The following is a 22,322-nucleotide window of genomic DNA, read 5'->3' on the forward strand; positions in this document are numbered from 1 at the left end:
CGTAGCTCGATATTTCTCATCACTTGTATGGATTTATACGTATCGTTTGTACCAGCATACAATAGCAGCTTCAGCGAAATTGACTTCACATCAGTTTTATAATCATAATGCAATGACCTGAAACAATTTTGCTTGGTTGGCGTTACGCTATCGTCATAAATACATACGTATACACGTGCGCTACTGCGAACGAAACTCGAAATAACTGTCCTTAACACACCGAAGCCGGTTTCTCGATAGGAATCAAAATGCAAGTTAATATTATAATTAGCAATACTGCAATGCAATTAACACGTCAGTTGCCTTTTTACCGCAAACAAGTAAGCTAAGTAATATTGTGGAAACTCGGGGTTTACGTAACTGCCGTCGCGTGACTAGCTCCGTTCATTCAGCCTCGCAACCCAAAGCTCAACATCACGTACACGTTTATAAATCGCTCCTCTTTATCGCTTTACCTCTGATTATTATTTAATTCAATATTGCACCTATCCAGAGTAGTACACTTAAGTTTCTGTAAATAAAATTCTATCTGAAGATCCGGTTTCTGAGGTACCTACATTAATTAGCGTTAAAACTCATACAAAAAAACGCTATTGAATAGATAAACTACCGTTAAATGTACTCAGAAATCGGGCATTAATGTTTCAGCTCCAGCTACCTTGTTTTTAAAGAAAATTGCCAGCTGTCTTTGGACTTTGTCCTTATAGGTGCCGCATTCAATTTTGCGGTTTGATAGAGGTTACTTGTTATTGTGCAATACTATCACTGTTATAAGTTTGTAGGTATGTTTTTGGTGTTCGTTTAAAGAAGATCAAACGTGGCTGATTTGAGATAATGACTGTTAAGCATTTTGACGATATTGTGTACTGACTATACAATTTAACTAGTGGAGTTTTGGTGCTCTACAATTTGCACGTGTAAGCATGACGTTGTAAACTCCGAAGCAATTCTTTACTTTATTTCATAGTAATATAGCTACATTGTAAAATAAATATTTCAATATTTTATTAAAGTACACCCAAATCTATCGCTGGCGCAACTTAAAAATCTGAATGTACAAAGTGTTTTTTATCAATAGCCACTTCATTTTATGGATAAGGTACAGATACGCTTTAAGGCGTGAAATCATTGAAAGATCTTTTGAAATTGGACTCTGAAACTCGACTAGCAACCGGGCTGACTTAATTTAGGTATATTTAATTTACAATAGCCACATTGACGTCAATCTCGTGTTGTATGTTTAGCTAAACTAATGGATGCTAATACCGTACATAATTCTCAATGTATTACGTAAAGTGTTGACTGATACATGATGATAAAAAACAAGCTAACGCACGAGTGAAAGAGGGGGTAATGTAAGCAGCAGTTCTACCTTGTTGTTTGTCTAAATGACGGTGTAACTTCGTACCTGTTGTGTACACGATCTACTCATCACGATTCGGTTTTATCCTAACAAATAGCAATATCTGATGACTTCCAATACCCATTTCGACATATGCAAATAAGTGACTAATTGTATGATTAGTTTTAACCGATATCCGCTTGTAACAGCACGCAACGTGGACATAATTAAGTGTTTATTTTTGTGTTCACACTACTACAGCTTGGTTATCATGCATGTGTGCGTAATTACTAATTACTGATTACACAGAACGTTTGCATGTCCCTACGCTACTCACTGAGGGTTGGCTACTGTTCGTAATCTATTCAAGTGCAGTATATCGGATATAGAAACGATTAAAATTAAAATATTTCTATAAACTCTATATCTAAATAACGTGTAAAATCTTGTGTTAACGTTTTTTATTCAACCCATATTATTTTGGGACTACATCAACGTATAACAAGTAATAATATACGTCCTATATTTAGGGCAAATATTTGATGGTTACGAAACTAACCGCTCGTCGGACAACCCTAGTTATAACGTCTGTGACAGCTGGGCGAAACAGGTGCGTACGATCATATCATATTATAGTACTTATTGCCAGCATTTGAACACCGCTCCTGTACAATTAAATTAATAACTAATGTAAACAGTCACGTCTATGACACAATGTTAGTTATCATCTGCGGATAAATTTGTGTTATTTTTATCGTGCAAACAATACATATATACTTCAGTAGTTATTTTGCAACATAACTGTACAGCGGCTCTTATTAAAACGTGTATAAACTGTGTAATTTGCATTTTCATTGCCTCTGAACGATTGACAATAATTGTAATGAACAAGTTAACGATAAAGACGTCCGCAATATCATTTTCTGTCAGACCCGCATACTATATCATGAAAATTTACGACTAATATTGGTGATACGAAACAAATTAATTATAATTTGCTTAATTAAACATTACAATATCAATTAACTTGTTAATATCACAACAACATCGTCAATAGATGTACAAAAATAAATTAAACGCGTTGCTGACTTTCCCAAACATTTGTGTCGGTATTACGGAGAGTTGATAAAACTAACTTGGTATAAACAGATCTTTGATAAACATTGAGCGAATCAAGCGTAAAGTCAAAATAATCCGGGCATTTGTAAGTTTCTGCGGGGCGGCGTGCGTGACGATGGGTGTAGGGGGAGCGGCGGGGACTGGCTACAGGGCAATAGGGGGTTTGTTGGTAGGGGGAAATGGCGGGCGCTGTAAGACGCGGCGTGAATGGCGGCGGCAAGGTCAGGGGCGTCGGAAGTGGGTTACGGGCGGCGCCCTATCGACCGCCCGGCCGCCGCCCGCCCCGGGCCGCCTCGCGCCACTCCGCGCCACCCTGCACCACCTCACGCGCCCGCCACGCGCCCGACACGCCGCCTAATAACACCATTGTATCATTATCATACTTTATAAACGACGCTCACAACTTTTTACGCGTGTACTCGCCCTATACGCTCAGAAATGGAAACGTGCGCTTGATTAAGCTGCTGCTACTTACTTATTTTTACAGTTTTACTTATTCTGCTGAATTTCATGTATTGTGAATCTATTATATATTAGGTTGGTATGTTAGTAAAATATTGCAACACAAATAATATGAATCAGCCCAAAATCTATTTTTTTTTGGGATCGATCTGTGACAAATTGAAAAATCCTTCTTTTTAGAAGGTCCATAATGTCTACGTTTCGTATTTCACGAAAAACAGTACAATAATAATTAATAACTCCATTTTTTCAATCATTCCTATACATACTATCTCGCGTTTCACCGATTTTCTTAATTTGCTAATAAAATTTATTTTTCTAACAGACGAAAATATTTTGGCAAATAACAATTAGTTGTGCGCTAGAGCAGCGGCCATGTTGTTTTGTAGAGCTCGTGATGTAAGCGCTTCCGCCGAGAATCGTTCGCGAATTTGGCTCGCCATTCATACGAGGTTTTTTACCGTGCGGCCGGCGAACTCGCGGCCTTGCTGCCTGCGCCTACGCCGCGCCGCCGCGCCGCCGCTGCGCGCCGTCCGAACGCAGCCAACAGACAGCGCGCTATACTTCTTCTACACAAAATTAGATCGTCTCTACGTTTATTTTTATACGTCTTACTATTTTATTTTATATCTCAAAATTACACGTGTAACATAAAAACTAAAATTGACAAACACGATAGAGTCCACAAACACTTTGATTGATTGATATCTATCATTCAGTCTCAAATGAATTTAATGACTCTAAGGAATCACATGTGGGAACAAAATGCTGAATTATACCATCAATTTTAAATTAAAAATAAATAGTAAGTACAATCAGTGACAAATGACGCAATAGTCCATCTTTGATTGTTTATTATCTAGCGCCATTAGGTGATTACGTATTTTGTAGCTTTGGTTAAAAATAAAATGAGTTTGTTGTCTGTTGTGTGTTGTTGAACGTTGGGTTGCGCAGGCGCATCACTCAACCTGAGAGCTAGCTAATTGGCTTGAATTTTTTAAACCTTAGTCACGACATACCATCTTTCATTGTTTTTGTGAGTCACAATGGCAAACAATGTACACGATCTTGTTTCCTCATTCGCGAAATTTGATTTTACACACACAACAAACATAAATACAACAAACAACGTGCAAGTGTGCGTGTAAAAAAAGCCTTTTGTCTATTATGTAACATAATTAAGTATGTGTGTAATTCGGACACATTACACACGTAACAGCATGTTGACTGAAGCTGGAATGTGATATCGTGTTAAATCATAATTTATTCTTAGTGCTGCTGTTGCTTGGTTTTCCATGAAACCAGATAAGGAAAATGTAAAGTTGTCTTTGTCCATTGATACCTATCTCATTCGACGTTTCCTTATGAAAACATTTTGTTGCAACAAATGACATCTCACTTAATGGATATCCATAATGGAAATAAATGATTTACGACTGACTTTTTTCAATCTCAAATAACGCCGTGTGTTGAGAGCGCAAGAATTTAGTCGCATACTAAACTAGGCTGACCTTACATTAGGATCTACAATCAGATTTCTGAGAAACAACCTCGGCTTGTTCAATTCAGAGGATGTCCTTTAAAAAATTGTAATCACATCTGAAGGTCCAGTATAGGTCGTTTCTACGTGAATGAGTAACAAACAAAACTTTCCTCTTTGTAATATTAGGCATTATAACAATGTGCCGAAGCTAGATTGACTAGGTTTCCTTCAGGCTTTGAAAAACTGTTTCACACGAACACAAGGTCACAAAAGGTTCGTGACTAAGTCTAGAAAGCCTAGCCTTGTGAAATATTTCGATACCTATCGAGTTTCACATCTTTTGACGGCTTTTATCATGAATTAGGTAAGCAACATTACTGAAAGATTCTGTGTAGACTGCTAAACTGTAAATTAAACGAATTTTAGTTTTTAAAATATTTGTTCGAAGCATTCACGATAAGATTTTTTGTTGTAATTATAAGTTCGTTCGGAGTTTTGTTCGAAGTGTTTAACGCTTATTTTCTTGTTAGATAAGAGAGAGCGTATGTGCTATCGGCTCCGCTAACAAGTTTTTGTCAACAACATGTCTATAGATACAATCGTATAGTAGTCATCCCCTAGTGAGAGAGATATGCTAACTCGAAAAGAGCGTATTGTTTGCGCAGGTGCGTCGGTGCCTTCTTTGTTCTTCAAATTATCGCTTGCAGCACCAACACGCACAGGAATGTTGACGATTCTTTCAACTTATACTTATTTTCTTTCAAGTATTATCGGATTTTGCTTTTGTGCTTTTTATGTTTCGCGCTTGCTAATGGCTCACGAGAATAAAAATTTTATCAAGTTGTTCCTATACCTTCAAACGTTCAAAACTGCAATCGTGCATAGATAATTAAACATGCTTCACGCAACGCCATATTGAACTGGTCTGTGGGATTTAGCCGCTTTTTTTACAAGTTAATATGTCCAAAAAGCCTCTATAAAAGTATCGAGATAACCAAATTACATTTATTATTTACTCTTTCAAACAAGCATTATCTAACTACCTATACAGGGTGTCCCAAAACTCAACGATAATCCGAGACAGGATGAAAGGCCAAGTCATACCGGCTATAGGAAAAATAAGAAAAAAATTCCATATCACTTAGTTCAGCAATAATAGACACTTTTCAAAAAAGTTGAAATTCCACACCCTTGGTCGCATTTTCAAGTCCTGTGATCACCAATGTTACAATTTCGCTGTGTTTTTTTGAATTTCGTGATCTTAATTAAATATGCTATTAATCGTATAACAAATTGATGCACAAAACATTGTTAATTTAATTAAAAAAGTTAAGTTTTAGTGAGTCATCTTTCTCAAAAATATCGTTAGTCAACTTTGACGCTTCATACTGAAAAAAAAATGTACTACACTACACTTGGCAAGTTATTTCAAAAGTTAGCGCATTTAATCAAGATTTCAAAATAGTATAACACTTGCCACTTTTCTTGCCATAAAAAATGTTATTTTTATTTGAACGAAGAGTATCCCCGCAAATGGATCGGACGCAGTTGTACAATTTTATGGCATCCTCGTTCAACCGATCTAAATCTAGTAGATATTTTTTACTGGGAATGCATAAAAGAATAAGTCTTTTCAAAATCAATACAAAATCTATCAGAACTTCGCCAGAAAATTGACACAGCGTCAGAAGAAATAAATGCAAGGAATTTTGCTTGACTGGTGAAAAAATCTTTTGTACGTCGTTGCAGAGCCTGTATTCGTGCCAGAGGAAAGCAATTATTTTCAGTAAAGATGTAATTGAGTCAGTCCATAACAAATATTTAATGTAATAAACATAATAGGTTATAATAATTAAAAAAAAACAATGAACGAACCATCGATCTTATTTATTTTTTCTCCTTAAACTAAAGTAATTCCGAATTGTTTTCCTCTAGCATGAATTCAGGCTCTGCAACGCCTTACAAAAGACCTTTGCACCGGTCAATCAAAATTCCTTGCATTTATTTCCTCTGACGCTGTGTCAATTTTCTGGCGAAGTTCTGATAGATTTTGTATTGATTTCGAATAAACTTTTTCTTTTATGCATTCCCAGTAAAAAATATCTACTGGATTTAGATCGGGAGAACAAGGAAGCCATAAAATTGTACCACTGCGTCCGATCCATTTGCGGGGATACTCTTCGTTCAAATAAAAATAACATTTTTTATGGCAAGAAAAGTGGCAAGTGTTATACTATTTTGAAATCTTGATTAAATGCGCCAACTTTTGAAATAACTTGCCAAGGGTAGTGTAGTACATTTTTTTTTCAGTATGAAGCGTCAAAGTTGACTAACGATATTTTTGAGAAAGATGACTCACTAAAACTTAACTTTTTTAATTAAATTAACAATGTTTTGTGCATTAATTTGTTATACGATTAATAGCATATTTAATTAAGATCACGAAATTCAAAAAAACACAGCGAAATTGTAACATTGGTGATCACAGGACTTGAAAATGCGACCAAAGGTGTGGAATTTCAACTTTTTTGAAAAGTGTCTATTATTGCTGAACTAAGTGATATGGAATTTTTTTCTTATTTTTCCTATAGCCGGTATGACTTGGCCTTTCATCCTGTCTCGGATTATCGTTGAGTTTTGGGACACCCTGTATAGTCCATTGAAATGTTACATGAGATTTACATTTATTAGAGGACGCAATTTTATTTTTGGAACATGTAGGGGGGGTCAATAGAAGCTTAACTTGAAGTTTGTGGGGTCGCCACCCTTGTCCCCCGGCCGCCATCTTGGAAAAGGGGGTGGAAACACTTTTTTCGCTATATCTCGGAAACTATGCGTCTTACAATAAAATTGTAAAAGCATAATTTGTAGCAAATTATTTTGTCTACAAATATGTTGAATAACTTTTTGTCCTAAATTAACAATTAAAGAAGTTATAAGCAAAAAAGTGCAATTTTTTTTATAGTTATTTTCTTTATTGCTCTTTAACTTTTTTTAGCGACAGCCGCGCGGATGGGTCTCTGAGGTTAAGCTACGCTTGCCGAGGTTGTTTGGTGGATGGGTGACCATCTTACACATATCGAGTTCCTCCCTATTTCGGAAGGGACGTTAAATTGTGGGTCCCAGCTGTCATTTTCGAAGATATTTGACAGTCGTTAACAGTACTCAGAAGCTTGAAAGTCTGACAACCAGTCTTAACGAGGGGTATCGTTTTATATCCCAGGTAAATGGGTTGTGGAGGTCAGACAGGCAGTCACTCCAAGTAAAACACTGGTATTCAGCTGCATCTGGTGAGACTGGAAGCCGACTCCAACATAGTTTGGAAAAAAGGCTAAACTGATATGAATATATTAAAAAAAAATAACTCAGACCAATCTTGTAGAGAATTTTGCGAGGAAAATTTTGCCCTATATTTTTTTCATGTCATTAATTAGAAACTCAGTAATAGCGCTCCGAAAAAGACCGGATTCGAAAAGAAAATTTTTGTAAAAAAAAATTCACTATTTTGCTTATAACTTCTTTAATTGTTAATTTAGGACAAAAAGTTATTGAACATATTTGTAGACAAAATAATTTGCTACAAATTATGCTTTTACAATTTTATTGTAAGACGCATAGTTTCCAAGATATAGCGAAAAAAGTGTTTCCACCCCTTTTTCAAGATGGCGGCCGGGGGACAAGGGTGGCGACCCCACAAACTTCAAGTTAAGCTTCTATTGACCCCCCCTACATGTCCCAAAAATAAAATTGCGTCCTCTAAGAAATGCAATATTCGGCCCTCAAATTGTAACATTTCAATGGACTAATATTTAACTCCACGAAACAAATCGCCGTGGTGTAAAAAATTCAAACAAGTAGAAAAAATATTTACTCGTGTACACGTGTTTCATGTAATAGTGATAAGTATCCAAACAATCGAGCAACTACGTGTGTATATTATGTTTTGGCGAGGTAACCTTGTACACCGACTGCTTTCAATTAGAATCTTTTTGAAAAACTATAACAGTAACGGTGCTTACTTAACTCAGTTTAAATAGAAAAAATACAAGATGAATACTTTAAAAATACTTCATAGAAAGTTTACCCGTCTAATATGCCAAAATCAATATTACAAGTCGTTATGCAGGTGTACCTATATACTTGTGCTCTTTTATTCGATGGTTCCTTCACTTTCAGTACTTAATACGCAATGCCTAAAGGCGCAGTGGTATAATTTCACAGCGCTCGGTAATAAGCACTTGAGCAGCCATGTAACAATTCATCATGAGACGAGTTTATTTCCCTGCGCACGTTCACGCCACTCGACCGTACAGTTCGTGTATGGATAACATGCGCCTAGTGTACCGCCGGACGATAAAGCAACAAAGATCGTTTTATGTGTTGATGGTAGACCTACTGTACCCTAAAAATAGAACAAAAGCGGTGTTTATACGACAGACTACTCCACGTCATGTGGCGTGCACACTGAATTACTAACTTTTATGTACGTGAATAAAATCTATTTATAATGTTGACGTCGGCCGCTCCACATTCTTATCTCGTCGCGATACTAAACTCGACTCGAGTAATCTAACACAGATGCTGGACGCTACGTACCTATTTCTTCAGAGTAACGTAAGAGCGAGGGCTTCTCGCCCTACTCTGATCTAGTTAGTGTTAATCAATCTTCACATTTGTTGCTTGTTGTATATAATATATAGCCTTACAAATACCGATTAGGAATGCGTTATTTGACGAGAAATCCAGGGACTTCTGTAGCATCGTTAGCGATGGACCCGTAAGATATGGTAAAAAAATGGATTTAGTCCATGATTTCTCACGACTACATCTTCTAAATATCATTATTGTATGCTAATGTATTGTCGTCTTTGTCATCAGCCCGTCCGATGATCTCAGCGAGCCTCCCCGGCGAGGCGCTAGCCCAGCTGGGGCAGCTCGGGCAGCTGAGCCACCTGTATCCGCCGCCGCCACCGGCCGTCATGACGCCCGAGTTCCTGGCGCCCCCGCCGCGGCCCTACCCGCGGTATGCGCCGCGGCGGCCCCGGGACTCTATGCCGGCGCCCCCTGCACCCGCGATACCGCCATTCCCCTCGGTAGCTGGAGCGTACGCACCGTTCCTCCCACACCCGGCCTACCAGTCCTACATCTACCGGACGCGAGCGACTCCTCAAGCGCCGCCATCAAACTACCCCATACGTCCCCGAGCTTCCTCTGGGTTCGTGCCCCCGGCACCCGCACCACACTCACCACCCGTGTCTGCGCCCGCGCCAGCTCCACCACCCAGAGAGGTAAGCCCCATTTTAAAAAACCCTTTTCTCAGTATAACAAGTTTCTGAAATATTTTAACCTTTTAACCTTAAGCTATGTAAAATAATTAGATTAAGAAACATTTTTGAGATACTGCAAAACACCTACCTAATAATTTATGAACTTGATTCCAGGAACCGCCAACGTCTCCCGAAAGAGGTGCGCCAGCGCCGTACTTCTGCCGCGGCGCGTTGATCCGCCTGGAAGATGGCTCGCTACGGCGCGTCGAAGAGATGCGCACGGAAGACTTCGTGATGAGCGCCGACCGGAGCGGCGACCTCGCGCTCACGCAGTGCACCCTGCTGCGGCTCGAGGAGCGAGGCGACCGACTCGCGCTCACGCTTACCTACGACAGGAATCGCTCCCAGGTACTACACATTCATCACTAATATGATTCCTACATTGAAGTCAAAAAGCATACATATACACAAACTACTTGTTCGACATCCGCAATGGATTAAAGCTAAACAATTAAGTCCGAAAATAATATTTCCAAATCATACCTTTTGAGCTTACTGGTCCGATTTTTGTTTATATTCCTTCCCTTTTTTTATATTCCTCCCGATTCTACAATATAATCGTTGGACCACTCCATCAACGCGCTTTAAATAGACACGACAATGAACAATATTGAACAATAAGAACCGTTTATAGGCAGCAGGAAATCGGAAAATTTATTATAATGGTACATGGATGATACATTTTCCTCATATAGATTCATAGCAGTCCGTTACGATTAACTCTATCTTATTAGGCAGCACAAGAAGAAAGTCACGACCGCGACGGTCCAAGAACCTATCTCTAATAGCAAACAAAAATAGCTACATATTCGTCTCAATGATTACAGGTGGAGCTAGAATCGACGGTAGAGCACCCGTTCTTCGTGTACGGAAGAGGATGGGCGTCGTGCAAGCCCGAGCGCACGATGGCGCAGTACGGGCTGCGCGTGCAGCGGCTGCAGGTGGGCGACGTGTGCGTGTCGCTGGTGCCGCGGAAGCAGGCGGGCGCGGGGTCGGGTGCGGGCGCGGCGCCCGCTCCGCTGCCCACGTCGGCGCCGCCGCAGACGCACCCCGAGAACCTGAGCGTGAAGGAGGACGCGCGCAAGCGGCGGTGGTCCGCCTCCGACGTGTGCGAAGACGACCGCCCGCCGCTCAAGAAACGTTGAACCGAAGTAAACTCTGTTATCGTGGCTCTGGAGGAGAACTGTCTCGATCGTGTTGTGATCGCCCTCGTCGCGGCTCGCTCCTCGTTTCTGACTTTAAATGTTTCCGTGCGCCGATTCGGCTGAATTCTACGAGTGGAACGGACTAGTGCTTTCGGGTGTCGACGTGTAGATAGATAAATTGATCAGCCCCAGTGAGTTCGGTCGCGTGTCGCGGCACATGCACTATGTTTTATGTTATGTTGCGCGGTTTCTGCAGCGATCGGCAGTCCATAATAGTACGCTTATGAAATTCTATTCGGGAACTCTAGGTGCTTTTTACTGTCGGGTGCTTCTGTACGCGTTCGTGTACGACGTTGTAAATATGTATGTAACTTAGGTCAAAGTTGAACGTTATGCTCCATGACTAACCTAATCTGTCACAAAGAGAAGGGATAACGATTAACGGTTCTTAATCCTCTATGGTGCACGAAATAATATATTACAATATACGGCATACAAAGTAAAACGCTTTAGACATTCTTACACGACAAACTTTAAACAATATTATTATTTAATAATCCACAACCAATGGAGTAAAATAAACAAATTTTAAAATAATGAGCACAAAAATAACAATGTGTAAGTTTGTACCAGATCTTAAAGTAGGTTAGATATTGTGATAACCAATGAGATTTTAAACGCCAGTCTACGTGGACACGTGGCAATGCATATATAAAACAAAACAAAAGGTACAATGAATGTTAGATAGTAGGTAGTAGTAATGGGCTGACGTGTGCTTAAATCTCGACTGATTTCTTTCTATACGAGTATTGTAAATGATTATGTTTGTTTACGAATATGAAGCAGTCATGTGAGAGTCCCATACTCCTCCGATGGTTGTGACTGCAGACATATCCATGACGATGTAATTGTCGTTAGTCGTGGTCCTGCGACACGGCGACACAGCGACAGTGCCCGCGTTGTCGCGTCGTCGCCTTGTCGCCGTGGCGCGGCCGGCAGTGCGCGAGGATCCTTCGCCGAACTGTGGTGGCTAACTCTTCTGACAAATAATTTGATCACGTCTAATATAAATGTTGATAATTGATAGTTATATATTGTAAACATAAAATATATGTATAATGATCATGGTTATATAGATGTCATCTCTATTGCTTTTTGACGTCCATGTGTGATACACATAAACTTTTCTATGAGAAGATGTATACATAATAAACACACAGTCTGTGATATTTTGTAGTTATTGGTCAGAGTAGGTATGAAGTATTGCTTGAATAAAAGAAATATAATATGTTTTAGACTAATAAGTGCGTTATCGGTAAGAAAATGTATAGTTGTTGTATACTCAAAAATAAAACGCTGAAAAACTAAAACTGTAAACAAATGAAAACAAGTAGCGTCTGTGATTGATATACATATATCGTTATTAAAATAACGACGAATGCATGGCCATATCAAAATCAAATTTATTTTATATAATTACTAAGTCAAATTGATTTTTGATTTGAAATTGAACTCCATTTTGTGTTTGCATAATTTAGTATATCTGTAACATGAACGTTTGTCAGACGTTAACAAGTCATGGATCTTGTATCGCACTGAGAACATCTGTGGCGACTCGATCCTGGTGTCGTCGCACTGATCACACTGATCACACGCAGACAGACAAACATACAAACATACAAACACACATGACAGTATGACTGTATGACACGCGGCAGAGCAGTACTCGCCGGACGGTGACAAGGATACGGACAGTTAGATTTACAAAGGGTTAGTTTCATTGTACCGCAAATGCTACGTGCTATTAATCAATATTGTGTTAAACGATTATCGACGACCATAGAATACGGACACCGCATCTACGACAGATGGTGTTGTACAAAAGTTAATAATTTGTTGTATAATGTATGTAATTCTAGTTTTATCGTCTTTATATTAATATTTGTAATTGTAATGAAAGATCTCATTTTATTAATCGGTATTTTCTAACAAGGCGCTTTCATTAGATCATGACTAAGCCTACCTCACAAACTATAAGACTAGTGTCTCGCGGCGGCGACGCCCGCGCCGCGTGCGCCGGTGACGTCACGCGCGACCCGGTCGCAATCAAGTCTAAACAAGATCTCAATTTGATGAAAATAAACTTTTGAAAAGACTGGGACGCTTTACTGAATGTTGTGGGATAGTAGTTTCTTTGAAGATATTACTTAAATTATGAGATAGGAGCATTTATTTGTGGCGCGAGCTCGTTCCGTCGTGTAACTATCAAGCTCCGCTATCAACGCTGGACAATCATTTAGTACAAAATTTGTTACAAAAAGTATTATTTCCCAAAATCCAAATTCAGAAAGTATTAATTTAATTTCAAAAAGGTGCTATATTATTTTTGTGGACGTAATTCAGGCACAATCATGATTATAATATTATAGAGAAAATTTTGTTAAGGAACACTTTGTTGTAATATTTGCCAATCGTTTATATGATAAAGGCACAATCGATGTTCTTCCGCGCCTCCTATAGTAGATTTAGTGAGTCAATTATACGTTAAATATCGTTACGTGTAGGTACATATTCAGTCAGCACTTGTTACTTCATTATTATATGATACGTTATAAGTAACATCTTAAATATGTGCATCGGTGTTTGTTGTAAAATGTATTCATTAGACAATATGCAACACGAGTTTGCGATACGTTTGATTCCGTCAATATTCCTTATACGTAAACTAGAGGCTGACGTTCATCAAACAAATGATTGTTTACTGCGCTAGCGAGTACAACACAACTGAACATATTCCACTAACAAGGCTTCCATTGATATGTTGTTTAGTCACTTGCTAAATACATTTATCCAATTTAAACTAGGTACGTGATCAATCGACAACAGTCTAACAAACAAGAATCGTTACCTCTCAAACTATAAACAAAGTACCTAAACAAAGACTGAGATCAGTTAACTTATTACTGAACCAGTAGACAATCATTAGTTTGATGTGCCAATTTCTTCCGTTTACAAACTTTTATAAATATCTAAATGTCACTTAATATTTCTTTCAAAACTATTTACTATGATTGTTTAATTTGGTGCGAGACTTTTCTCTAAATGTGATTGAACGATAAATAGGTGTTACAAATATAGTGACAATAGATATAATGTATGAGAGATTCATGTTACGTTAAAGATGCCATCTCCCGGCAAGGCCAGTAGACGGTATGTAGACATTAATGTTAGACAGTGCTCCTCACTAACTGACACACAATGATTGTGCCATCCTTAACAGATTTTCAATATTTTAGTATTCCAGATTATAAATAATGACTAAGAAGACAAAATGATTCACCGTAACATATACAATATGTTTAACTGAACACATTATTATATTGGGAACATAGTTATATCCGTGGATATTCCAGAACCAAATTGTACCAACATGTACACTTTCCATTGTAATAGCGTACACTAGATAACAGGAAATGTTGTGTCATTTAAATTAATAGATAAATAACTATAAAAATTGTTATTATATGACAGATATCGCAAAAATATATATGTATATTTTATTGTATAGCGGAATGACTACTATTCAGATTTATTGTAAATGGAAAATGTTATAGATCGAAATATGTTAAATAAGTTAACTGTTTGTAAAAAGAAGAGAAAATATGTATAATTGAATATTTGCTATATGTTTGTTTTATTTTACTCGCCTCTACATCTCGTTGATACAATTAACCATCGATTACAAGTCAATGCTGCGGTACTTTTCACCGTCTACTAAAAATTCATACACAACTACATAGCCCAGCTGGGACAACTAAACCGGCACGACCAGTGGGAGCTCAGGCGCAGGATCGACAGCTTTACGTACACTCCGAGGCATGGATATCTACAACTTCAACTTATAACCCCGGGCAATGTCTGAGAAATTCTGAACTCAAAAACTCTGAAAAATCTTACTTGGCCGACCTAGGGTTCGACCCATAAAAAAAACCATTATACCCAAGGGGTGAACAAAATACTCCCAAATTACGCCATTTACAGGTTAGGTTCCATGTAATAGGGAGCTTATTGCAATATACCGGCACGTTGAAAACTCATGCCTATTATTTCGAACATTTTATACATAGATAAGACGAACTCTTTGCTCGACCTGGTAATCGAGTTCTGAACCTCGAGATCAACTGTCGCATACATGCGAATGCTGAACTTATGATTAAAAATAGTTTTATGACAAACGATTTGTAAGTACATACATATCATACAAGTAGAAATATTCCTTGTATATAAACTTGTTTAACTTTACCGCGAACGTGTTGTTTGGCGTGCTACATACGACTGTGGCATCTTTACTTTGTCATGTTAACGTAAATAACTGAAAAATATAGGTATTTTCATCGATATTCGTATTTGGTAAATGTATAATACAGGGTGTAACAGACAGGCTACCGAAAACGAAAAAAAAATGATTCTAGACATGATTCTGGTGCTTATGGCGTTGAAAATTTTCATCGCTTTTTTCATGATTTTTCCGATTTTTTATGCGTTTTTTTTATTTTTTTTCGGTATTATTTCGTTAATACTACACAGTGCAACATGAATATGAGAAAAAATCCGTCATATTACTGTTTTTCACAAAAAACAGCAATGGATTAAAACAACGTATAAATTCGCTATCAGCTGTCCGCGGCCAACGACACCGCGCCGGCGGCGGCCGGCCGCGACGGTCGACGTACCTACGCGCGCCACACAGACACGATTACGCACACAGCTGTCAGCCTCACTCTCACTAGTATGCAGCGTTACTTAGTATTTGTTCTTCTATGTTAAAAATGAAAATGACATAATTATCCCGCTCTCCGATAAAAGGTACATTAATAAGATTTAAAATGTGTGATATCTTATTATTATTACACGTACAAATACATACAGAACGACAAAAAATCCTATTGATATTCTTTAGCGCTATAAAAATCTCTAATAAACAATTTAACAAGTATTGTCGCTTTGTTCTATTTGTTCTTGCAAACTTATTATTCTATTCGATATTTACACGCTCATTCATACAAGCGCGGTGCGACTCGAAAAGTAGATGGCCGTAGTGACGCGTGACGCCGCGACCGCGCGTGGATGTTACATAGATGGGATGCGACAAAATGAATGCTAAGTAATTCTCCGGGGATAATGAATTATGATAAGTTAGTTTCTCTGATAAGAATATTAATGGATATTGATTGTTATCATTGTTATGTACCTACATTTTTTATGGTTTAATTAAATAAACGTTTCGTGTTTATTTTATTTACTTTAATCTGATTTTATTTTATTAAATATCAAAGTAGGTATTTAAACTTACATCAATAATGTTTTTAATGTTATTCGGTATTTGAATAAAACTACAATGCAACGAGTAACAACTGTGACAAGTAAAAATAGTACCTAATGCCACATCAATATTTTATTCAATCTAATCTCTCGCTGGGATCCTAACTCGTCGCTCGTCACCAAATCGGCGGCGCGCGCACGGACGGCGCGGAGGGAGCGGGTGGCGCGGGCGAGGGGCGGCGCGAGTGAGCGGAGAGGCGCCCGCGCCGGCGGCTCTCTTTGATAGTTCGAGCAATTCGCTCGCGGAAGACGGAAGTTCTTCACCGGTGTCGTTCGTTATGTCCTATTCGTCGTGTCGTGTGTGAACTGTTGTTTATTATTACTTGTTATTGTTTCGGTTTTGAGTTGTTAGTGTTTTTATTGTTATTATTTTTGTTGTTATTGTTTTCGAAGTGCAGTTGTGTTCGTAAATAGGAAGAAATGTTGATGTGCTATGTATGGTGAAGCACGTGGAAGTGCACGGCGTGCTCTGCACCTGTACGTCCGGATCCAAAGGTACCTACTCAAACTCTCGCCATACACCAGGTAATTGCGTGTTGATAGACATTGATAACAATTCGTTTTAGCACTTTCTTATTATTGGTTACATTTTGCTATTATTGTTTGATTTCACGTAAGCCAAGTAGGTATCTACCTACTTACAATTTTACTATGAGCTATTGTAACATACGAGCGTACTTACGATACCTACCATAAACGATACATGAGATTGTTATCTAATAATACATACTAGTGAGCGCATAGACGTGGTGGTACGCGTACGTACCGCTGATTGTTGGCAGCTCCTCGCATGATCAATTATTGTATCAACCACATTGTAAAACTTTTGGCGATTGAAAAGAGTGGCCGTGAGTTTCTCGCTAGCTCTTCTCATAAGGCTCTACCCCCTTTCCGAGCTAGAGGTAGATTCAGTAATTGTAACGACTATCGTAAGTGTCAACATTTGATCTAAATTAATAAATGATTTGATTTTGATTTTGATACCTACGACGCGTCGCGACATGTCGTCGCTCAACGCGCCGCCGCCGCCAGAAATCTCGTAGGCATGCGCGGAGATATATCGCGTTGTTCAATATACATTGAATGCTCAAAAATGACTAACTCGGGAACCAATCATTTCCGAGAAAAATGGTTGAAGTAAATTTCGCGCATTTAGTGTCACAAAATTAACACTGAAGTTTTCGGTTAACCGTCGTTTACACCCTGTATAACATACGTCACATTTGTTTAATTAAAGTTCACCGGTCGATAAACGATTTGTGACTCAAGCCACGCTTGGCACGGTCATTCCATAGATGGGTGACCGCATAGGGGTATTTCAACTGGGCGTCTTCGTGCTTCGTACGGCACGTAAAAATTGGTCCAGGTGGTTGTCTATTAAGATAACAGTTGTAAAACCACGTCAATGGCTTCCGAGTGGCTTGAAACTTGACACTAGGTTGACCTCAAACCATACAACAAGAAAGATTAAATAATGTATAGGTAAGGTTACCATGACAATGCCACAATTGACCGTAATTATATTTTCTCAACTACAAACTACACTACCAAACTACCAACAATAAAGATACTTCAATAAAATAAAATAACATACATAACTTACAATTTTTATTGAAAGCAAAGATCACAACGTGGAACTAATACTTAGTTACCTGAGAGCGCTACATATCTAAATATAATATATAATAATAATAAAGTAGTTTTTCATATATCTGACTTGAGTTCGAGCTTCACTTTCTCACCGGGCTTGAATGCTGGCATGCCGAGGTAAGGACATGTGGCGCAGCGGAATGCGTCTCCCAGATAACACTGAAAATAAAAAAAAATCTCTTAACATACATCACCCATGTTATATCGGAAAGTGTAGGCTGTGTAAGAACGAAATACGTCCTCCTTTCGCCTATACATGACTGCCTCCGTGGTGCAGTGATCGGGAGTAGTCGGGAGGTCGTAGGATCGATTCGCACACGGAACAATTTATTTGTGCGGTCCACAAATAGTTGTCTAAGGTCTGGTTATACTTTGTGTCCGTAGTTTGAATGTTTGTAAAGATCCCCGCGATACAAGAGCAATTCTTAATGCGGGAGTTGTCTGTTATAGAAAAAAATGTATGTTTCAGTTATAATAACCAAGCCTATTGCCATATACCAGACAACACGTTGTAAAAGACCAAAAGCACTTTGCACGAGCCAAGAACTGAACCTGAGATCTCGTGAGCATATACGAACGCGCGAACCACAGAGGCAGTCGGAGTAACTGGACGGGTAAGGGAGGATTATTAATTCACATGTAACAAAAGTTATTATTACATCAAATAGTCAGTCGAATGTCGATCGTAATCAAAGAGCCTCGAAGGCGACATTGGTTGCTTTTTTAATGTCATAAAAGCAATTATTTCGGCGCGGAAGTTCATTTCAAAGAGGCGGAAACACTACTCAATGTAAATAACGTCAACCAAAACGAAAAATGACCATAACGTATGTAGTAAGTTTATTGCATTGAATCTCGATCAATCCGTATCCCTACTATATTTCGCCAACTCAGTATAGACCTTTCTTTGCCAGGTTCGTGGTGTTCGTGGCGGAGATAAACCAAATTCAGAATTTACTACATCAGTGAATCTCAGAGTTATGAAACGGACAGTGGCAGAGTGGCCTGTTTGATTCAACTTCGTTATTTTGAAAGCACACCCGATTAATAATTATAATTATCTAGAATAAATCGAATTGTATTTGCCAAGGCTATCTACTAAGTTGTCGGACTATAGTCACATGACTCAGAAAAGGATCTATATTTATTATTTAAAGGAAATCGTGAGTAATTAAGCAAAATAAAATAATTGCAAGTACTCACGCTGCCACAGGATGATTTCGGTGTTTCCTTAGTCTCGCCTCGCAGTTCTTCCGCTAGGCCGCATGAGCAATCTGCACAAGCTTTTCTTTTACCGGTCGTTGCACACACTGCAAATTAAAAATAATGCTCATGAGTTTTGCGAACTACCATCTTAAATATGGTCGTAAATTCGTTGTACATTTTTTTAAAACAAAAATACTGCTGCACATTTCCACGCATGTTAAGAATATCTCATTAAATTCTCATATCAGCAATTATCTGCACTTGATTATTTCCGATCTATCATAGTGTGGCACATAACAGTGACACTCAAAAAATATTTTTTGTATGAGATTAAACAGAAATTAATACAGCTATAACATTGAAAATCATAAGGGCAGTAATAAATATTGTGTTGGTTATGTTCTATCCAAAACTCGTACATAATCCTGTCAAAATATAATCCTAGTTATGCAAGGGAGATCGGGCAGCACGCCATAACATTCACATTCATGATTATCTCACGTAAAAAGTGTTTACAAGTAAAAATAGACCTGTTCTACAAACAGTGAAATCATTGACCTTTGTGAATGAACAACGTCATTGGACCGACTCGCAACACAAAACCTCAACCTAATCGCTCCACCGGATTCGGAACACGAAACCTCAACCTCGATGTTGTTATTCTATTATCAAGATAACGACTACACGGTATGTGGACAGCATTGAGTGATAAGATTCCCTTATCGTTCACATTATTGTATTATTAAATTGAAAATTACGAATATTATTTCAATTGTTACGAAGCAAATAGCTGTGTAGTTTCCCGAATTTAATTAATTTCTAAATTGTTACTTTCTTAAAGAAAACAAAAATCATCCAATAATGCCAATTTTCACAATTATTTAAAATCTATAACATCATCCACAGACTAATTTCAAACAAAATAAAGTAATTCTCTTCCTTTCATGCCTAGAACTAACTAATATTCTATTGCTACTCATCTTATTCAAATTAACTACCAGATAGTCATTTATTTATGGGGACAGATATTGTCAATATAATTCGATCCCCACATATAACAACCACAAAAAATTATAAACATCATGAATCATACCCCTTAAAGATTGCTGGTCTGGTTTCTTCAAGTCATTTTCATCAAGGAGCTGATCATCATCTATAATGTCATCATCATTGCCTCCTGCCCATGCCTCCTCAACCGTATCACTTAGTTTCCACACCGTAGGCTTACTGTTCAACTTCAGTGATGCTTTTGACCCCACCTGAAAATATTATAGGTAATCTATACTAATATTATAAAGAGTAAAGATAAGTGTTTGTGATGAATAGGCTCAGAGAGTGTTGGACCGATTTTAAAATTTATTTTACCACTTTAATGCTATGGTGCTGTTAAATTAAGACACCTTTAATTGCAATAAACAAAAAAAGTACTATCCATGCAAAACCAGGATGAGCCACTCATATTATAATATTAATAGTTATAATAACATAATAAAAACTGTTTTTATATAAATAAGAAACAGTTATTCTTTGCTTGATTTAACACATGTGTTTTAATTATTTTAAAGCATTCTTTTAATATTTACCGATGTATAAACAGAATGTGTTATGTAAAGATGACACAACACAATTAGTCATAGCTTTTGTACATTCATTTTATTTCACCAACATGCTTAGCATACATGTCCATGCAAATATTTTAAAATAATGAACTACACATTATTTAATAAAAAAATACCCATACTTTTATACTGCTTTTGGCTTTTTCAATTTTACCAATAAGTAGGTTTAATAAAAGGATCATAAAACATAATATTAACAGGTCTCATAATATCTTAATTCGGGAGGAGATTCTATAACTAGTAAAAAAAACACACATTTTACCATTATGTCTTCTCATTCGCGTAAATTCCCATATTCTAATATATAATAAACATGCAAAGAGAACATTTTAAGTAAAGAAAATATATAGGTTCATTATTAGTCTACTAACAAAGCTTATAACTTTAGTTAAGTGGGCACATTCTAGAACTATTAAGAAATTGCATTATTATTTCCTTACCTCAAACTTAGGCTTCTCAGCTACGAATAAGTTATCCGCAGACTTTGTGACATTAACAAATCCATTTAACTTGAGTGAGGTGGTCAGATCTGTCTCATCTCTCAGTAGCACTTTACCACTGGGTTTGAGCAACTTCACTATGAGTGCTAGGATACTGTCTGTGTGTTTCACTGTCAGTGGTGTGAGCCAGTTCGATACTATCACTTCATATGAGGAATGAGGTCTGGATGCTACAATAGAGGACACATGAAAGTTTTATAAGCAATAATTGCATTTATTTTGTCAAAAGGGTCATGGTTTGGCATCAATATGAAAAACCTACCTGCTCTGTTCAGCAAAAAATATTTGGTTATTATAAAGTATTAAACAATAAAGTACTGAAAATAACCTGATTGTGTCATGAGCATAAACCATTCATAGCATGGTAATTTGCATAGTGTAACTAATAATATAACAATGTCTATTTGCATAAAATTAGAAATGTTATTTATTTCTAATATAAGAATAATATAAAGAACGCAAATGTTTATACTCAGTGAAGCTATCAGAAAAGATTATAGGTAAAAGTTACATATTAACCAATAATAAAAGTTGAAAGTAGTACACTTTGCTTTAACTTACATTCAGTAATCATTTCAGAGTTTTCCAGAACAACTGATCCATTTTGAACTAGTCCTTTGATGTCGTCCACTAAATTGCTGATACCTTCTTGGTTATCCTTGTTCCAGATAACTAGCACATTATCACCAGCTTTTATGTTTTCCATTTTGTTTGTTATTACAGTTACCGTCGATACCACGTTCGATAAATATTGCGAACCTATGAAATCTCCGTGTGTTAAGCACCAAACAATAAATTCTATCAATGTTTTTTTGTAAACAAAGTTCAAGCACGTTCAGCAAATTAAAAAAGGAAATCAACTAAAGTTGAAACGTTGTATTTTAGCAAAGTTTAATAAATTTATCTCTGATTTTAAAGTACAACCTCTTTGTACTCTTGATATGCCTTGCCTGACTAAACCGAATGCTTGTTTTTTCACAGAGCAAAGAGTTTTTCACCGAGAGCTGACAGCAAATTGACAAATGATAAGTCATTCGGTTATTCTGACGTTTGTAGAGATGTCCAACGTGCTAAATTTCATAATTCT

The 22,322-nt window shown here is 37.6% G+C and overlaps 2 protein-coding genes across 2 annotated transcripts in view; one reads left to right on the forward strand and one right to left on the reverse strand.

The window, feature by feature from the left end:
• Atx-1 (Ataxin 1) overlaps positions 1-11,015 on the forward strand; it is a 29,473-nt gene extending 18,458 nt beyond the window's left edge. Inside the window, exons 2-4 of the mRNA XM_076123144.1 lie at positions 9,285-9,694; positions 9,848-10,081; positions 10,561-11,015. Of these exons, the coding sequence (XP_075979259.1) occupies positions 9,293-9,694; positions 9,848-10,081; positions 10,561-10,878 (954 nt within the window). The 5' untranslated portion in view covers positions 9,285-9,292 and the 3' untranslated portion in view covers positions 10,879-11,015. The remainder of the gene's footprint in view (positions 1-9,284; positions 9,695-9,847; positions 10,082-10,560) is intronic.
• A 6,840-nt stretch (positions 11,016-17,855) lies between these two features.
• Positions 17,856-22,201, reverse strand: CIAPIN1 (cytokine induced apoptosis inhibitor 1). The gene is made up of 5 exons (XM_076122848.1): positions 21,797-22,201; positions 21,176-21,405; positions 20,210-20,375; positions 19,114-19,220; positions 17,856-18,069 (listed from the first exon to the last, which is right to left on the reverse strand). Exons 1-5 carry the CDS (start codon positions 21,939-21,941, stop codon positions 17,965-17,967), a joined length of 753 nt encoding a protein of 250 aa, XP_075978963.1. The 5' UTR covers positions 21,942-22,201; the 3' UTR covers positions 17,856-17,964.
• Positions 22,202-22,322: the final 121 nt, after the last annotated feature.

Source organism: Anticarsia gemmatalis, chromosome 14 (genome assembly GCF_050436995.1).
Source record: "Anticarsia gemmatalis isolate Benzon Research Colony breed Stoneville strain chromosome 14, ilAntGemm2 primary, whole genome shotgun sequence".
Taxonomy (NCBI): Eukaryota; Metazoa; Arthropoda; class Insecta; order Lepidoptera; family Erebidae; genus Anticarsia; species Anticarsia gemmatalis.

Excerpts from the sequence above, each read along its gene's own strand:
- CIAPIN1 (XM_076122848.1), bottom strand. The coding sequence starts at position 21,941 with ATGGAAAACATAAAAGCTGGTGATAATGTGCTAGTTATCTGGAACAAG. Across the intron at positions 21,406-21,796 it reads CTCTGAAATGATTACTGAAT|CATCCAGACCTCATTCCTCA; the intron begins GTAAGTTAAAGC and ends CCTCTATTGTAG. Across the intron at positions 20,376-21,175 it reads CTGAGAAGCCTAAGTTTGAG|GTGGGGTCAAAAGCATCACT; the intron begins GTAAGGAAATAA and ends TAATATTTTCAG.